Consider the following 18,399-nt stretch of genomic DNA (forward strand, 5'->3'; position numbering starts at 1 on the left):
TCGTTACTAGATTGAGATGGGGCAAGGTTATTAACTCCAAAGGTTGAGCAATTGTTCCGATGTTAATTAATTAAAAGTAGCCTTTTTAGATTTATAAAATAGTTGATGTGGTAGGAGATAAATTGAACTGGATATATCTCTAAACCCTCCCGGCCTCCCGTTAAGTTAACAATCAAATTGAACCAAACCGATAAAGTAAAGTAAATTATACTATTTCGTGTCAACATTAGAACATCATGTGCTTAGATATAAAATGTCAAATTAGTTTACGATAACTTCTTTCTTGTTATCACTTTTGGTGATACCGCAGTTGTCTAATTAATGTCACATTTTCTAGCCTGGGTGGGAGTGTGGTGTCTACCTAATAATGTTAGTTTCACAATATTTTCATAACAATTTTTAGTTGGTAATCTATTATTGGTAGGTAAAAAAGTAATGTCAATGGTAGGCCTAGATTAGAACCAGTAACACTGATTGCCACCTAAGATTTGTTTTGAAAATATTGTAGACTTATATTAGCATTACTCTCGTCTAGTACCTTTTTTTTAATTAGTACTTTTTTTAATTATGAGCTTTTTAAAAATGAGGTTATAGAAAAAAATAATAAAGTTTAAAAAAAATTGTAGTTTGAAAGATATTGTTTGATAATGCATTACCAAATCATTTGATAACAAATTATTTTATCAATTAAACTAATTGCAACTCACACTTCTAAATTAGTTTAGACATTTATAGTGTCATTTTGAATTACAATACATATATTGTGGTTTGACACTATTATAATTTAGTATACAAAACTTCAAATGCTATGATTCAGCCCATAAATTTTTTACTAAAATAAAATCATTAGATTTCTTTCAATTTTATACTTCTAAAATAGTTTAGACATTTATAGTGTCATTTTGAATTACAATACATATATTGTGGTTTGACACTGTTATAATTTAGTATACAAAACTTCAAATGCTATGATTCAGCCCATAAATTTTTTACTAAAATAAAATCATTAGATTTCTTTCAATTTTATATGATATGGAAATATTTATTATTTAATTAATTCCACCCCCTTAAAATATCTCTTAATTTTTTTTATTTGAGATAAAAATCTTATTCTAACCTAATTTATATGTATATGTGTGTAAAATTCACTGTTAGAGACTTGAACCTGACCCTTACCCTTGCCCTCCATCCCACAAGAACTTGTACTTGTAAAGAGTGATCATCATGTTAATGGTGTGTTTCTCTCAATTTTCTAAAAGAAAAACAAACCAAGTAGTTAAATTAATTTACTAATTTACATCTCATGTAGGTCTTGAAGAAATGGACTCGAGATCAAATCATATGTAGGGGGACTATGGTGAGGAAGACCAGTACTCGCAACGGTTGAACCTACATTTTTTATAAAAATTATAACATACACCCAATGTACTATACCTCTCTCATGCATATAGATAAGCCTCATATATAGGACCTATAGATAATATTAAGGGCGGTGTTACAGCCTATTCAGGGGGTTCAAATGAACCCCCTAACTTCAAAAAAAGAGTAATAATAATTATATATATATATATATATATAAAATATTTTTTTTGTTAGTTTAATACTTTAATTTATTTTTAAAAATATTTTTTTGCACGCCTAACTTAAATCTTGCACACCCTTATTACAAGTATTTTCGATTCTAAGAGTAAAGAGTAAGTGTTTGTGAATTGTAAATGTAATTCTTTTTTTATAAGTTTATATTATATGTGTGTGAGTGTGTCTAATATTGATTGTGTACATTACTTTTTGTTATAATGTTATTTGTATAAATTATGATGTGTGTGGATGTTTGTGTGTACAATATATAATATAATTTTATATAATTTAATAATTAGGAAATAAAGAGGATTTTTTTTACATGTGTGTATATTGTTATCGTATTATAATAACTTTTTGTTATAAAATTAGTAAAATTCAAGAAAAAGATTGTAAAATTAGTGATTGCTCAAGCATTTGATTGGTTAAGTAAACACGTAGTGTATACTTATATGTATGAATGAGTGTGATTGTGTGCGTCAATAATTAATACGGAGCTAATGAGTTGAGATTAGTCATTTAATCTAAAATGTTTTTATAAAAACAAAGTCAAATAGATAATAACAACTGTATAAAGATAAAAATGTTAGACGTACTTAACAAAATAAAATGGTCATAGGCTCATAGCTACCCACATTGGCAATAAATGCTTGTAATGAATTATCATGTAACATTCAAAATTTGAAAACTTGTAGAATAAAATTGTAAAACTTCACGTATTATTATTATTATTATTATTATTATTATTATTATTATTATGTCAATAACTCGATATATTTAAGTTCTTTTTTAATTAAAATATTTTAATGACCCCCTAAACAAAATTTTTAGAGCCGCCACTGGATGATATCCAATTTAATATATAAGAGAGGGTGTAATAAATTGATTGCACTGAATAATTTTACCCGTTGCTAAGCAAGTTTATTGAGCAACTATTTGTTCATCCTGATTGTGAAGAATAACTTGGAGCCTTTTTTTTGTTCAAATGTTTATTTGCTTTTTTGTTGATTTTTAAATGAGATTTGCTTATTTGTTGAAAGTTGATAAAAGTATAATTGAGTTTAGGAGGAAAAAAAGTAAGGTTTTTAAAAATTGTATATAAAGAAATAAGCTAAAATATCACAGGTTAAAAATTTTTTTTTTTAAAAACCAATCCAAACACAAATAATTCAAATAACTCTTTATTTTTGGACATTGTGATAATATTACATTTTTCTTGGTGGTTTCTTGTCTTTTTTTTTTTTTTTTTTTTTTTTTTTTTTTTTTTTTTTGTAGGTAGGCACCTAGATTTTACTTGCCCAAGTGTGTGTAATGATCAATTACTTCTAAAATTCTATGAAAATATGCTTTCAACATTTTCAAAAAGACTGGCTTTGCAAGAAAATCATTCATCGACTTTGAAAGGTCTTATAGGAGCATATCTTGACCTTTTATCCTACTGTGTATCGGATTATTTGTTATTCACCTAGAAATATTCTAGGGTTTTTGGACTGTAAATGTCATGTCCTTGTAATGGGGTGCTTTTAGTCATAAAAATACAACCAGTTTGTGCTTGCAGCGATTGAGCATTGATAATTTTGAAATGCCATTATAATTATTATGTACATATTAAATAAATAAATCAATTAGATTTTAAAGAAAAAAGTTAAATCTCTAAGAGGTTTTTATTTTTTGAGAAGAGAATCTCTAAGAGATTAATTGTTCAAATAGAAAGTAAAAATATTAAATTAACAATCGTATCTAAAAACCTCTAAATTTAAGTTTTAAGAAAAAATTAAAAGAGTTAATTCCTTTTTTTAAAAAAAATAAAGAATTTAATAATAGTAATAATATATAAACATGCTTTGTAAGGACATGGCAAAACGGGCGGGTCAAGTCGGTTTGAGTCGGGTCAAACGGGTTGCAGGTCAAAATGGTCATTTTAAGCGGGTTAAAAAAAAAAGGGTTCAGGTCAATCGGGTTGCGGGTTGGATCGGGTTGACCCGTATTTTTCAAATTAATTTTTTTTTAAGAAAACAACATGTATTTGCCATTTAAAAAGTCATGCAACAAATTACTTGATGTAAAATGCATTACTTTGAATTCACCACTTATATCAAGAATTAATTACACTTATTAATACTTATTCAATAATTTAAAAATTATACAAATCCTAACATTACTATCTAAAACAAAATAACATAAAGATAAGTAAAACAAATATACAAGTTTCATTTCTGAACAATATCAACATCCCAAAATATAAAACAAAATTACAAATGACTTATTGGATAATTCATTTGACAAAGAATAAAAACATATAAGAAATTTACAATTTTGAAAATTAATTTTATAATCTATTGGTAATTGTGGTTGACACTTGATTTCAATTTGAGATATATATTAAAGTTTACTTGTTTACTTATTTATACATGGTCTCTTTTATGAATATCATATCATTGTTAAGTAATACACACTCTAGAAAATATCATAATTTATTTTGAAAAGCCGTTTATTTTAGACATAAATTGTTAAAAAATAGTTCTAAGCATTCATAATTTATGTTAATTTGATATTTTGGCTTCATTATTTTCACATTTGTAAATGTTTCTCACACATGTTTACAATTTTAAATCTATGTTTTTAACTATATTGTAATCAGATTATCTTGGCATGTACTTTGCTATATGATATCTAAAAATCTTTACTTATTACAGAATGCTTAATCATTCATCTTTCAATTAATTTGTATACAGTTACGTAAATGTCTCAATTAAAACTCACAACAAATAATTAAACCAATATTGTCTTAATTTTTTTTTAACCCAAAAAAAAGTTTTAAAAAATGGTTCGGGTTCAGGTCAGGTTACGGGTCAAGTCAGGTTGACTCACAAAAAATACGAGTTGGGTCACGAGTCAACCCGTTTTTGCTTCGGGTCAAAAAAATCGAGTTCGGGTCATGTATTTTTTGGGTTGGGTCAAAAAATTCTGACCCGTTTTGCCATGTCTACATAAGGGCCACTAGCCGTAAAGATTCTTTAGCATGACAATATTAGCTCAAAATCATAAACAAGATTTGACATCCCTCCAATGCTTTTGTATGGCTTTTGTGCACATAAAAAGTATTACATTAATGATACATATCCTAAAATGATCGTGCATCAATTTTGTTTCCCTTCTTGTGAAAAGAATTAAACATGACTCTTTTTTTTTCCCCCTTGCTGAACTAAAGTATATGTCTTTTGAAAGTTGAAAATTAAGGGGTTGTTTGGATTTGTGGGTTTCCATCACTTATCACCCAAAATAAGTGGGTCCCATGGAGAAGGTGCTTGTTTGGATGGGTTTTAGAGTTTTGTTTCCATCACTCAGTTTTCACCAAACCAGATAATGAGTTACTGAAAACAAAAAAAAAACAAAAATTAGGTGTTTTTGAGTTACAAAAATAGAGTAACGTGTGGCAATTTCATAAATACCCTCACATTAGTGGGCCTCATGGTTAGAGAAGAGTCAAATCCACAGCTCCTTTTTGTACTCCCCACCAACAGCTCTAATGAGCACTTGCTTCCACAACTACAACCCCATCTGCATAGCCACATCACTATATTTTTAAGGAGGGGGCAAGTAGGGGTTCTGAGAGCACTAGTAGCCTAGGTTAGTGTGTGAGTCCCACATTTTTGAGTTTTTGGATTTGAAGACATAATTGGGTTTAGGTGCCAAATTGGGTCAAGGTGATATTTAATGATTTTTTAAGTGATAGAAAATAAGTTAGAGGGTAATAAGTGATGAGTGATGAGTGATGATATTTTTCCACTCAAACAAGGCCTAATACTCCTTTTGGACTCTTGCCAAAACTTTTGGATTGTCTTATCCGAATTTATTATTTAGGATTATTAATTACTGCATATATATTAATTTAGTGTCTACTGATTATTGCTTAACATGTGTTTATTGTATGTATCTTTCTTTCTTTCTTTCTTTCTTTTTTTCTTTTTTTTTAACAAGATAAAATTTCTAATCTAGCCTAATTTAAGTGTATATATGTGTGAAACTCCCTCCTGAAGACTTGAACCCCGACCCTTATCCCCCATACTCCACAAACACTTATACTTGTAGAGTGACTATCGTACCAAAAGTGCACTTTGTTTATTGAATGTTTCTAAAAAACCTGTGTTATTGTATGTCTCAGCAGCACTTACTAGGATTCCAGCACACGTGCACACACACACACACAAAAAAGAAAGGAGGAGGAGGCAGCACTTAGGATTAGGAGGCCTACTACATGTAGGTGAGTCGAGGGGACGAACTATCATTTCGGTGAACACGTGCGTCTATTGTCACTTGCAATTTGTGACAAGTTGTGGAAAACGTGCATTATACTAAAATATTATTCACTCTTTTTTTAATCTTTTTTTTAATTCACCTTGTTGCTAAGCTGTTCACTAGGGAAAAATAATAATAAATATAAACCCTGACAAAATAGTCCTCTTCAAAAGCTTTTCATTCATTAAAATTTCAATCCTGTGGATTAAACTAATTGTTTTGATGAATATACATGAATATCAAGAAATATTAAAGTGATCAAAGATTAATAACCTTTTTAATATAAGATGCAAAAAAAATATTAAAAAAAAAAGACTTTATCATTACACACAAAACATGAGTTTGTGATCTTATTGACATAAAATTTATCATGCATATTAAGAAAAATGAAAATATCAAATCTAAGAATCATATTTTCAAAGTATTAATCCACTAAAAATTTATTAAACTAATGGAATATTGTAAAGAGTTACACTAGGCGTAACTTAACCTTAACCTATATACTGAATTTGATATTTTTGTTTTTGTTTTTTTTTTTTTTTTTAAATATGCATGCTGAATTTCATGTTAATGAGATGTTATTTACTATATGAGAATTGTTGTTATTCATGAATTATGTGTGTGTGAACTTAATTTGTGATGTTTTATGAGTTTTAATTTAAAGTAGGATACTTTTAAATCTAATTTAAAAAATTATAAATATTATTTAAGGGGATAGAGGTAGGGACAAAGAAACCTCCTCAAAGTAGGGTTAGGGCGGGAAATAGGAAGCCAACCTTAGTAATTAGTAATAGTGGTGATATTGTATATTATGATTTTGGTAATGGTAGTAGGGAGTTAGTAGTGTAAGGTGATATTAATGACGGTAGTGATAATGATGATAGTAATGGTGATACTAATGATGAAACTAGAAGTTGCTATAGCGATAATTTTATAGTTGTTGTAGCTATTATAATAGTTTGTTTTAAATTTTATTTTATTCTTGTCATATTATTATTTTTTATATTGTAGATAGTATTTATTTTATTTGTAAATATTTTTTAAGTATAAATGTCAGCTAGAAAATACTAGAAAATATCAATCTAAATATAAAAAATTAAAAAAAGGAAAAAGAGAGAAAAGAATCTATAATTTCAATTATGATTTGTTGTTACATTTTTTTTACTAGCAATATAGAAGATATAATAGAAAATTTAGATGAAAATTTCCCAAATAAACAAGAAATTCATAAAAATGAAGCAAATAGGAAATAATGAAATCATATGTGAAGGGGCAAAATTTAGCACAATGGACTTTCACCACATTGGGCCTGACGGATCCGAGCCCATGGGCCGGCAACAGTAGAGCCCAGGGGCCTAGAGCAGTTCCATATTCTTGTCGCACACGTATAGTCTCCAACGAAATCAAAAACCTAGCGCAAAGAGCATTTCGAAAAATACGCGCGTTAATCCCCTCTACAAGGAAATGTCTTGTCCATCACGTTTGAGATTACTCAAGAGGATTCCTATAAGGAAAAGACTTCCACATCAAAGAGGAGAGGTCAACCTACTACTATAAAAACCTCAATACCCTCGCAAATCAAGGTACGCATAATTTACCCTCTCTAGCACTCTAGAGTTGAGAACGATTCTAACTTGACCATCGGAGGGTATTTGGCCGACACCACACCGGTGCCCTCGACGAGATCACTTCTTTCTTCTTGCAGGTTGTTAGCTTGAGCGAGCGTGGATCATGTAGCTCACTGGTGATTTTACGGCATCATCAGTTGGCGCCGTTTGTGGGAACGCGAAGAGTTTAAGCCAGATTATCGCCTCCCAGACATAAGAGTCGCATGGTACTCACTCACTCGATGGCTACCACCAACAACGTTCAAGAAGACGAGCCACCGAGATCTACTGCATTAGAAAGGTAGGTCCAGACTCTCATGACAGCAGTAGAACGACTCACAAAGCAGAACCATGATCTGGAGGAGCAGCTACGCCAAAGGGATGCAGAACCTAACCTTCAGGAGCAAAACCAGGAAGGTAACAGTGCCGAACGAAGGGAGCAGGAGAGGCCAGAAGGCAGCAACGCCCCAAGCCGACCGGAGCGGCAAAACATAAGCCTTCCGTCTCTCATGGATTTTGCCCCTCCGCCTATCATCGCAGAGATGCAGGCGATGAAGGAGCAGATAGAGGTCATGATGAATGCCCTCAAGGGACGAGTATCTTCTGATCTTGACGATTTAGTGAACAAAACCGACTCACCATTCACCACGTCCGTCAACTCATTCCCCCTGCCACCGAAGTTCCGGATGCCCCAAATCGAAAGCTACGACGGGGTCAAGGACCCCCTCAATCATCTAGAGACCTTCAAGACCCTGATGCACCTTCAGGGGGTACCAGACAAGATTATGTGTAGGGCGTTCCCGACCACGCTGAAGGGGCCTGCGAGGGTTTGGTTCAATAGGTTGACACTAAACTCCATCAATACTTTCAAGGAGTTGAGCGCCCAGTTCACCTCACACTTCATAGGCGGACATTGGTACAAAAGGTCCACCACGTGCTTAATGAGCATCAAGCAGCGAGAAGACGAAACACTACGGGCCTACATAACTCGTTTCAACAAAGAAGCCCTTTCGATTGACGAAGCTGACGATAAGATACTCATAGCTGCATTTACTAGCGGGCTACGGAAGGGTAAGTTCTTGTTTTCCTTGTACAAGAATGACCTAAAGACCATGACGGACGTTCTCTACAGGGCTACCAAGTACATGAATGCAGAGGATGCATTGCTGGCCCGCGAGGAAAAGCCTAAGAAGAGGGAGAGGTAGGAGGACACGCGGCAAGATAGGGGGTGAAAGGTCGCTAGAACCAGGGATCAACGTGATGAAAAAAAGTGCCCTAGGCCCCCCACTGGAAGATTCACCAATTTCACCCCATTAACCGCCCCGATCGACCAAGTATTGATGCAAATCAAAGATGAAGGAGCATTGACTTTCCCTAGAAAGTTGAAGGGAGACCCCAACAAAAGACCAAGAGACAAGTATTGTCGTTTTCACCGAGACCACGGGCACGACACAGCCAACTGCTACAACTTGAAGCAGCAGATTAAGGCCCTAATCAGGCAGGGGAAGCTATAGAAGTTCGTCAACAGGGAAAGAACTGATACACCGGAGGAACAGGCCCCACAACGAGAGAACGAGCACCCTAGACCACCCATAAGGGACATAAGGATGATCATAGGAGACACAGCCGCAACCGGATCTTCCAAGAAAGCCCGCAAAACCTACCTTAGGATGGTCCATAGCGTCCAACTCACAGGATCCGTACCAAAGATACCGCGAATAGATAACCCCGTCATAAAATTTTCAGAGGAGGACGCTCGGAGACTTCACCATCCTCATGACAACGCGCTAGTGGTCAGCCTGCAAATAGGGGATTATAACATGCACCGGTTCTCGTCGACAACAGCAGCTCAGCAGACATCCTGTACTATCCAGCATTCCAGCAAATGAGGATCGACAAGGAACGGTTGACCCCAACGAACGCCCCACTCGTGGGATTTGGGGGTACGAAGGTGTTCCCTTTGGGGGCAATAATACTAGCTGTGTCGGCGGGTGACTATCCTCAACAGATCACTAAGGAGATAACTTTCCTCGTAGTCGACTGCTCGCACGCCTACAACGCCATCCTCGAGCGACCCATTCTCAATTCCTGGAAGGCAGTAACTTCAACATACCACTTGATGATCAAATTCCCGACGGAATATGGGGTGGGAGAACTGCGGGGAAATCAAGTAGCAGCGCGAGAATGCTATATTGCCATGTTAGAGATGGAGGATCAGCAGCAAACGATGTGTATCGAGAAGCAGCGAGCATTAGCAGAGCTAGTTGAAGAGCTAGAAGAAGTAAGACTTGACGATACGCAGCCTGAACGAACGACTAAAATTGGCACACTAGCCAGTTGGCCAATACGCCAGACGATCATGACTTTCCTAAGAAATAACCAAGACGTCTTCGCCTGGAGTCATGAAGACATGCTAGGAATCGACCCCTCGGTCATGGTCCACAGGTTGAATGTGTCACCCTCCTTCCCTCCAATCTGGCAAAAGAAACGAGTCTTCGCCCAAGAGTGGAACAAGGCCATAGCCGAGGAGGTTCGGAAGTTACTGGAGGCAGGTTTCATCCGGGAAGTATACTATCCCGACTGGTTGGCGAACGTCGTTATGGTTAAAAAGGTCAACGGAAACTGGAGGATGTGCGTAGATTTCACAGACCTCAACAAGGCTTGCCCCAAAGATAGCTACCCACTCCCACGGATAGATACCCTGGTGGATTCGACTGCAAGACACCAGCTCCTAAGCTTCACGGACGCTTTCTCTGGCTACAACCAGATCAGGATGGACGAATCTGATTAGGAGAAGACCTCCTTCGTCACAAGCCAGGGATTATTCTGCTACAAGGTGATGCCTTTTGGACTCAAAAATTCTGGAGCAACATACCAAAGGCTAATGAACAAGATGTTTGCACATCAGATCAGCAGGAACGTTCAGGTTTATGTTGACGACATGCTGGTAAAAAGCCTGCACAAAGAAGATCACCTAGACGACCTTAGAGAAACATTCGATACGCTCCGATCGTTCAACATGAAGCTGAATCCGAGCAAATGCGCATTCGGAGTAACGGCGGGAAAATTCTTGGGTTTTATGGTATCCCAAAGAGGAATAGAGGTCATCCAGGAGAAGGTGCGGCCATAATGGAGTTGGAACCACCAAGGACGGTTAAGGAGGTCCAAAGTCTAAATGGAAAGATCGCAGCTCTAAACAGGTTCGTCTCAAGGGCGACGGACAGGTGTTTACCATTCTTCCGCACTCTAAGAAAATCATTTGAGTGGGCGGAGGAATGCCAAACGGCCTTCAACGACTTGAAGATGTATCTCTCGTCTCCACCGCTGCTCAGTTCGTCCGTGCAAGGCGAAGAACTCTACCTTTATTTGGCCGTCTCACAAGCCGCAGTAAGCGTAGCTTTGGAGAGGAGGATGGAACACAGAAACCCGTTTCCTTTACCAGCCGTGCACTCCGTGGAGCAGAGGAGAGGTACCCTCAGATGGAAAAGTTGGCTTTCGCGTTGGTAATCACCGCCCGAAGACTTAAGCCATACTTCCAGGCGCATACAATCGTTGTCTTAACGGACAAGCCACTGAGAAAAGCCATGAATAGCCCAGAAGCAGCAGGAAGAATGGCTTTGTGGGCAATAGAACTAAGCGAATTCGACATCCAATACCGCCCGCAGACGGCCATAAAAGGGCAGGCAGTAGCTGACTTCATTGCCGAGTTCACTCTCGGGGAAGGCCAGTTGATAGAAGAGAAAGAACAGTGGAATATCTATACAGACGGATCCTCAAACAGACAAGTCGGAGGAGCCGGAGTAGTGATCCAAACTCCGCAAGGGGACAAGATACAATGTATGATCCGACTGATTTTCCAACAACCAACAACGAGGCAGAGTATGAAGCCTTGGTCGCAGGGCTAGACCTTGCAAAGGCCGCGGGAGCAGAAAACATAATTGTCCACTGCGATTCACATGTGGTGACGAGTCAGTTCAATGGCGACTATGAGTGCAAGAACGATAGAATGAAGAGGTATTTAGAAAAAGTGAAATACCGAATCAACAACCTTGAAGTCGAATTCATTCAGATCCCAAGGGAAGAGAACGAATGCGCTGACCACCTAGCAAAAGCTGCGTCAGCCGAATTCATGCTGGTTCCCGAACAAGTATTATCATTCGTCCAAATCTCCTCACTTATCGATGACGGAACAAATATGCAGGTTGTAAATTCTGAATATAACTGGACCACGCCATTGATCTCCTACCTAAAGGCTGGGGTGTTACCAGACGAGAAGGGCGCCGCAAGAAAGCTGAAAGTCCAGGCATCACGGTTCGTGCTGATAAAGGACGTCTTATATAAAAAGGGTTTCTCTCTACCGTACTTGAGTTGTTTGTGCAAAAAGGAAGCAGATTACGTGATGAAAGAAGTACACGAGGGTATCTGTGGGAACCACTCGGGCGCGCGATCATTTGTACACAAGTTGATCCGAGCAGGATACTACTGGCCTACAATGATGAAGGATGTGCAAGCCTATGTCCTGTCCTGCGACAAATGCCAGAGGTTCAGCAATCTCATCAGGCAGCCGTCTGAAGAACTGACACCTATGACGGCACCCTAGCCGTTCGCACAATAGGGACTTGATATCATGGGCCCATTCCCGACGACGATCCGACAGCTGAAATTCTTGGTCGTTGGCATAGACTACTTCACTAGGTGGGTCGAGGCAAAAGCCTTAGCCACCATCACGGAGAAAAACATTCAGAGTTTTGTCTGGAGAAATATCATATGCAGGTACGAGATACCCAGGGTACTGGTCTCTGACAATGGTAAGCAATTCGACAACAGCGCGTTCAGAGACTTCTGCTCGAAGCTAGGGATCAAGAATCACTACTCGTCACCCGCACACCCACAGGCGAATGGGCAAGTTGAAGTCACGAACCGATCCTTACTTAAAATAATCAAGACTCGTCTCGAGGGGGCAAAGGGTATCTAGCCAGACGAACTACCTAACGTCCTATGGGCATACCGGACCACAGCAAGAACACCCACTGGAGAAACACCATTCTGACTTGCATATGGAACCAAAGCTATCATTCCCGCAGAAGTGGGGCTCACGAGCTACCGGGTGGAGAGCTACGATGAAGATAAGAACAAAGAGGCTATACGCCTCCAGCTCGATCTAGTGGATGAAGTCAGAGCGGCAGCAGAGCAGAGGTTGGCGCGCTATCAGAATCTCATGGCGAAATACTACAACAACAAAGTGAGGCGTAGGGACTTCCAGGTCGGGGATCTTATACTACGGAAAGTAATGGGTGCCGCTAGAGATCCTTCACAAGGAAAACTCGGCCCCAACTGGGAAGGACCCTATAGGATCGCATCATGGCAAAGGAAGGGCACCTACCACCTCGAGACAATGGACGGACAAAAACTGCAGCACCCTTGGAACACGGAGCATCTTCGGAAATACTACCAGTAGAGAGAATATAAGAAACCAGGGATTTCCCAGTTTATTTTATTTTATTTTTTTAGCTACAATTTACTAGTTTTTCTTTGACTTTTGCTACAATCTTTTTGTGCCTTTTTAAGCCCAAGGGGGCAGGTACTTTTTCTACAAACGCATTTAATTTAAAGAAGAATATTCAAACACAGTTTTGATTTTCCACATGGATGTTTATTACGAATGGATATGCTACACAAAGTAGACGGACAGGCAACAAAGTCCACAAAGTGGACAGATCACCCAAAGGGTGAAATAACTGTCCACAAAGTGGACGGATCACCAAAATGGTGAAATAACTTACAAGTCCACAAAATGGACGAATCACCCAAAGGGTGAAATAACTTAGTCCACAAAGTGGACGAATCACCAAGATGGTGAAATAACTTAGTCCACAAAGTGGACGGATCTTCAAAATGGTGAAATAATTTAGTCCACAAAATAGACGGATCACCAAAATGGTGAAACAACTTAGTCCACAAAGTGGACGGATCACCCAAAGGGTGACATAATTTACAGTCCACAAAGCGGACGAACCACCCAAAGGGTGACAGTTTAGTCCACAAAGTGGACAGATCACCCAAGGGTGAAGACTTTTTACAGTCCACTGAGTGGACGGATCAATCAAAGGTTGAAATAATTTAGCCCATAGTGGACGGATCACAAAAAATGGTGAAAATAATTTAAACTCCACAAAGTGGACGGATCGCGCGTTGGCTGGAAACACTCGTGTTAGACGGATAACGGATAAGACGGGTATTTTCTCAATCTCCCCTTCATAAAGAGGACGGATATTTAAGAAAGTCTCAAACAAAAAGTATTAGAAAGCATAAAAATAAAATAAAGCATTAATAACGGATAAAACCCCCAGGGGGCAACTTTTTAATACAAAAATAAAGGACGGATTGTTCTCAAAATAAATACAAAAAGAGAGATGTAATATCGATCTACATTTTTGTGTCGGCATCTTGGATATTCTTCGCTGGAACTGATTCTCCGTCACCCTAAACCGCATCTTCACCAAAGAGGTCGTCTGTATTCTCTGAAGCGACGGGCAAAGCAGACGTCTGGTCTTGATCATTGACATTTATCATTGACACGTCCAATTCAGGGTAGGCTTTCTTAAGTTGACGGAGTGCATCATCAAAGCCTTGAAGGAACGACCCCCCCAGCTTTCCCAACAAAGCGTCGGAATCATGGTATTCACGGACCGCAACCTCCTTAGCTTGACGGAGCTGTTCCTTCAAGTCTTGGACTTCCTTTTCTTTGGCTTCCAAGGCCTTCCCAGCTTCCTCCGTCCTCTGCTCAAGCTCTTTTCTCGCCTGTTCTGAAAGGTCAAACTCCTTCTCCATTGTAGACTTCCACTTATAAAGTTGACCAAGTTCATCCTCCGTCTGCTCTACCTTTGCTCGTACACGTTCCAAAGCCGCCTCACGGTTTAGACACCGGTCCATTAGGCCCTTCATCATAACCAATGACTGAAATAAACAAGATAAAGGTGTTGAACAAAAAGCTAAGCAAAATAGACAGACTCAAATCGACAGATAAAAGTTACCTGTGCAACGGCAAAGAGATCCGTCTCCCCCATCGCCTCTGTCGAATGATTGCCCAAGTCCTCGTAGTCCTCCGAGGAAATAATTGATGAAAGTTTCTCCAAGGCAAATTTGGAGTCATCACGGAAAAGAGGAGGAGGCTTCTCTTGGCTAGTGGACAAGGCCTTCATTAAGCCCTTGCCAGACCCTTGTTTTGCTGGGGTGACGGTCTTCGCACCCTCAGCCATCAACCCTACGACGGGTTCCAAAGGGACCTTCTGCTGCTTATGTGGACGGTCAGATTTGGACGGCTGTTTCCTCTTTATCGACGACACCGTCCCCTTGGGAACCACAACCTCACCCGACTCCTTTTGCTTAGTGGCCTGTGATTTTATCAGTGCCCTCCTCTTTGCGTCGTCCATATCTGTAATATAGGATGGATGAAGTTATTTACATAAATTAAAACCATTTATAAAAAGCAAAAGATGACGGATTTACGTCTGTGAACTCTTTCGTCGTATCTGATGGCTTCACGGGTAGGTTCGGGACCGTCACAATACCAATGGATTGCTTTCGGATTTACCAACTTCGCCCAAGTCCTTTCTTCCGGCTTTGTCTTCTGAAAAATCCTTTCTAGGAAACTAAACTCCTCAATACTGACTTGGGGGTGCCGTCTACCTGCAGAGGAAATAGACGGTTAAAGAAAACGACTATAGCTGACGAATGTAAAATATTAAGCAAATGTGACTGATTCATATGAGATGAATGTAAAACCCCCCAAGTTGTGTCGACGGGCATAAACTCCGTCTCTCCTGGACGACTCATCCATCTGTCACCCTCTAGGAAGAAATAACGACTCTTCCAGTCTCTATTTGAATTAGGTGTTTCAAAAATGACCTTCAGCAACGGGCTCCTACTGGCAAAACTATAAATTCCCCTTGACCTATCAATCTTGTCTGGACGGTAGCAATGAAGGAATTCACGCACCATCAGCCTCCGTGCACCGTCTGTCATTGCACCATAGAGAATCTCCATGGCTATGAAGACCCTCCAGGCATTTGGGGATATCTGGTTGACAGACAAACCCAGATATTTTAAAAGTTCTCTATGCAATGTACTTAGCGGAAACCTAAGTCCCGCCTTCAGCATCTGTTCATACACTCCGACACCTTCTACCCCGTCATAATAGCATTTCTCTGATACGTAAGGTAGATGGATTGAAATGTAGTCCGGAATTTGAAAGTTAACCCTAAATGTGCTGAAATATTTCTCCTTAATGACGGAATTGAATTTATGCACCGTCCACTCTGGTAGCATGATGAACTCCCTAAGTCCATCAGCACAAATGACGGGTCCCGACGGTAGATCCTCGCCGTCATCAGACGTTTCTTCTACTTCAACTATCTCCATATCCTCATTTGTTGAGGACGAGGAAGAGGCAAACGGAATCCTCTCTTCGCAGGGACTCTTTTGGTCTTTATGACCGGACGGGTATACTTCCTCGTATTCCGTCCCGTCACGAACCACTGACTGATTACTTGACGCACTAGACATTTCCTACAATTGACAATAAACCTAAAACTGACAGGTCTAAGAGTATTGACGGTTGTGTAGATCTAGCTAAATATAATTGCCAAATACAAGACTTGTAAATGAGAATAGCGATACTCACCGTTCTTTGAAGTAACTGAAGGTCGATGGTCGTATGGTCGACGGGTTTGTATGTACGACGGATTGCTCTGACAAGGCTGACAGTGGCGCTCTGACAATGTGTTTTGGCTGTAAAATGAAGAAATGAGGGTTGAGAAGTGTTATATATATACCTGAAGTGCACGGAAGATGAAGCGACGCTTCGATCCGATAGAAAATCCAATCGAAAAGCGACACGAGGCATGCTCATAAATGCTTAACAACCTGTCATCAAATAGTTGCAATCTGTCTCCTCCTGTAGAACCGTCAACTTCAGTAATCTTAAGCCGCCGTCCTAAATTTTCTTTGACTGTCAACCCCAAATAATACCAAACTGTCACCTTAAGGGTCCGTCCATATAAGTAGTGACGGACCCATAGGGTGAAGGGGGCAGCTGAAGGGGCAAAATTTAGCACAATGAACTTTCACCACATTGGGCCTGACGGATCCGAGCCCATGGGCCGGCAACAGTAGAGCCTAGGGGCCTAGAGCAGTTCCATATTCTTGTCGCACACGTAGAGTCTCCAAGGAAATTAGAAACCTAGCGTAAAGAGCATTCCGGAAGATACGCGCATTAATCCCCTCTACAAGGAAATCTCTTGTCCATCACGTTTGAGATTACTCAAGAGGATTCCTATAAGGAAAAGACTTCCACATCAAGGAGGAGAGGTCAACCTACTACTATAAAATCCTCAATACCCTCGCAAATCAAGGTACGCATAATTTACCATCTCTAACACTCTAGAGTTGAGAACGATTCTAACTTGACCGTCAGAGGGTATTTGGCCGACACCACACCGGTGCCCTCGGTGAGATCACTTCTTTCTTCTTGCAGGTTGTTAGCTTGAGTGAGCGTGGATCGTATAGCTCACTGGTGATTTTACGGCATCATCAATATGACATAAAGGTAAAAATAAAAATAATTATAAGGATGTTCAAACATGTATTATAACAATTTTTGATAGTATATAAAGACGAAATCATCTTGCAAATACATATATTACTTATAGAATTTTTGTTACAGTTGCTTCAACAAAAATAAGTTTTACATAATTAAAATTGATAAGATCATAATTAAAATTGATTTAAAAGCTAATTAAAATTTAAATACAAAAACATAATAGTTAATTTTTGGTATATAAAAAAAAAAAAGAATGAATAATTTTTAATTTAATTGATATCTAAAGTATAAAAATACATAACCTAAAGTTAAGGTCTTAACTAAGCCTTATACCGAATCGAGTGAGCCCTCCAGCATGGAATTGCAGCTATAGCGGAGAAACATAGCACACCAAAATTGAACCTGTTACAAGTTACAATTTATGAGTAATTAATAGATTGTCTAGTGACCTATTGTGAGAAATGGTTTACAATAATAACTTCATATTAAATCGTTAAAAGTTAGTTAAAATCTAAAACATTGACTTTTTTGTGCAGCACAAAGTTGGGGAGGGGTCACGGGGCTTGGTCACATAACCCATGAAAGTCAAAATACCTAATCCTTGATTAAAACTAATATAATAATTAATTAATAAATAAACTTAATCCCTATTAAAAGTACAGCAAGACTCAACCATGGACCATGACCAAAATTTTAAACTACAATAGTAGGTAGTCCATCCAATGAATTAAACCCTAAAAAATGGTGTATACAACACGTGTTCCTTCTCCTCCTCATTCATGAATGGATTTCTTTTATGTCTATGTCCAATTAATTACTGGCTGCAAGAATTATCCCTAGCTAATTTGTACGACAACCGTAGAAATCAACTTTTTTGGTCTCACTTCTCAGCACATGTTTTAGAATACTTATCCAATTCAACTTTCTTTTTTTCTTTCTTTTTTTTTTTTTTCTCCTTTTTATCTATTCTTTTTCTTTCTTTTGAGTTTAGAGTATTAAATGGTAAATATCCTGTGGAATGATTGTATACAATCACTCTCTCATAGTAAATAGATTTCACATACTTGTAAATCATATATACCATATAAGAAATTACTTTATATGGTCAGTCCACAACATTCTAACTCGAAAAGGGATTAATTAAAAGAATTTGCTAGACCATAACTATTTTCACACTTTGTTATAATATTAAGTTTAACTTTATGAGTAGTAGACAATCATTTTTAAGTGAATGCATTGGCATCCCTCACAATTTTACATTTTAATCAATTATGGGAAAAACATTATAAAGTAGGTTATGTTGCTAGACCTTCG

At 38.2% G+C, this 18,399-nt stretch overlaps 1 protein-coding gene across 1 annotated transcript; it reads left to right on the top strand.

The window, feature by feature from the left end:
- Positions 1-10,759: 10,759 nt before the first annotated feature.
- LOC126728152 (uncharacterized) lies at positions 10,760-12,942 on the top strand. Its single transcript, XM_050434020.1, has 4 exons — positions 10,760-11,170; positions 11,266-12,026; positions 12,258-12,451; positions 12,569-12,942. The coding sequence occupies exons 1-4, from the start codon at positions 10,760-10,762 to the stop codon at positions 12,940-12,942; spliced, it is 1,740 nt and encodes a 579-aa protein (XP_050289977.1).
- The last annotated feature ends 5,457 nt before the right edge of the window (positions 12,943-18,399 follow it).

Source organism: Quercus robur, chromosome 5 (genome assembly GCF_932294415.1).
Source record: "Quercus robur chromosome 5, dhQueRobu3.1, whole genome shotgun sequence".
Taxonomy (NCBI): domain Eukaryota; kingdom Viridiplantae; phylum Streptophyta; class Magnoliopsida; order Fagales; family Fagaceae; genus Quercus; species Quercus robur.

Coding starts and splice junctions, on each gene's coding strand:
- LOC126728152 (XM_050434020.1), top strand. CDS start 10,760: ATGCCAAACGGCCTTCAACGACTTGAAGATGTATCTCTCGTCTCCACC. Junction 11,171..11,265: donor CGGCCATAAAAGGGCAGGCA/GTAGCTGACTTC, acceptor ATCCTCAAACAG/ACAAGTCGGAGGAGCCGGAG. Junction 12,027..12,257: donor TCCTGCGACAAATGCCAGAG/GTTCAGCAATCT, acceptor TATCATATGCAG/GTACGAGATACCCAGGGTAC.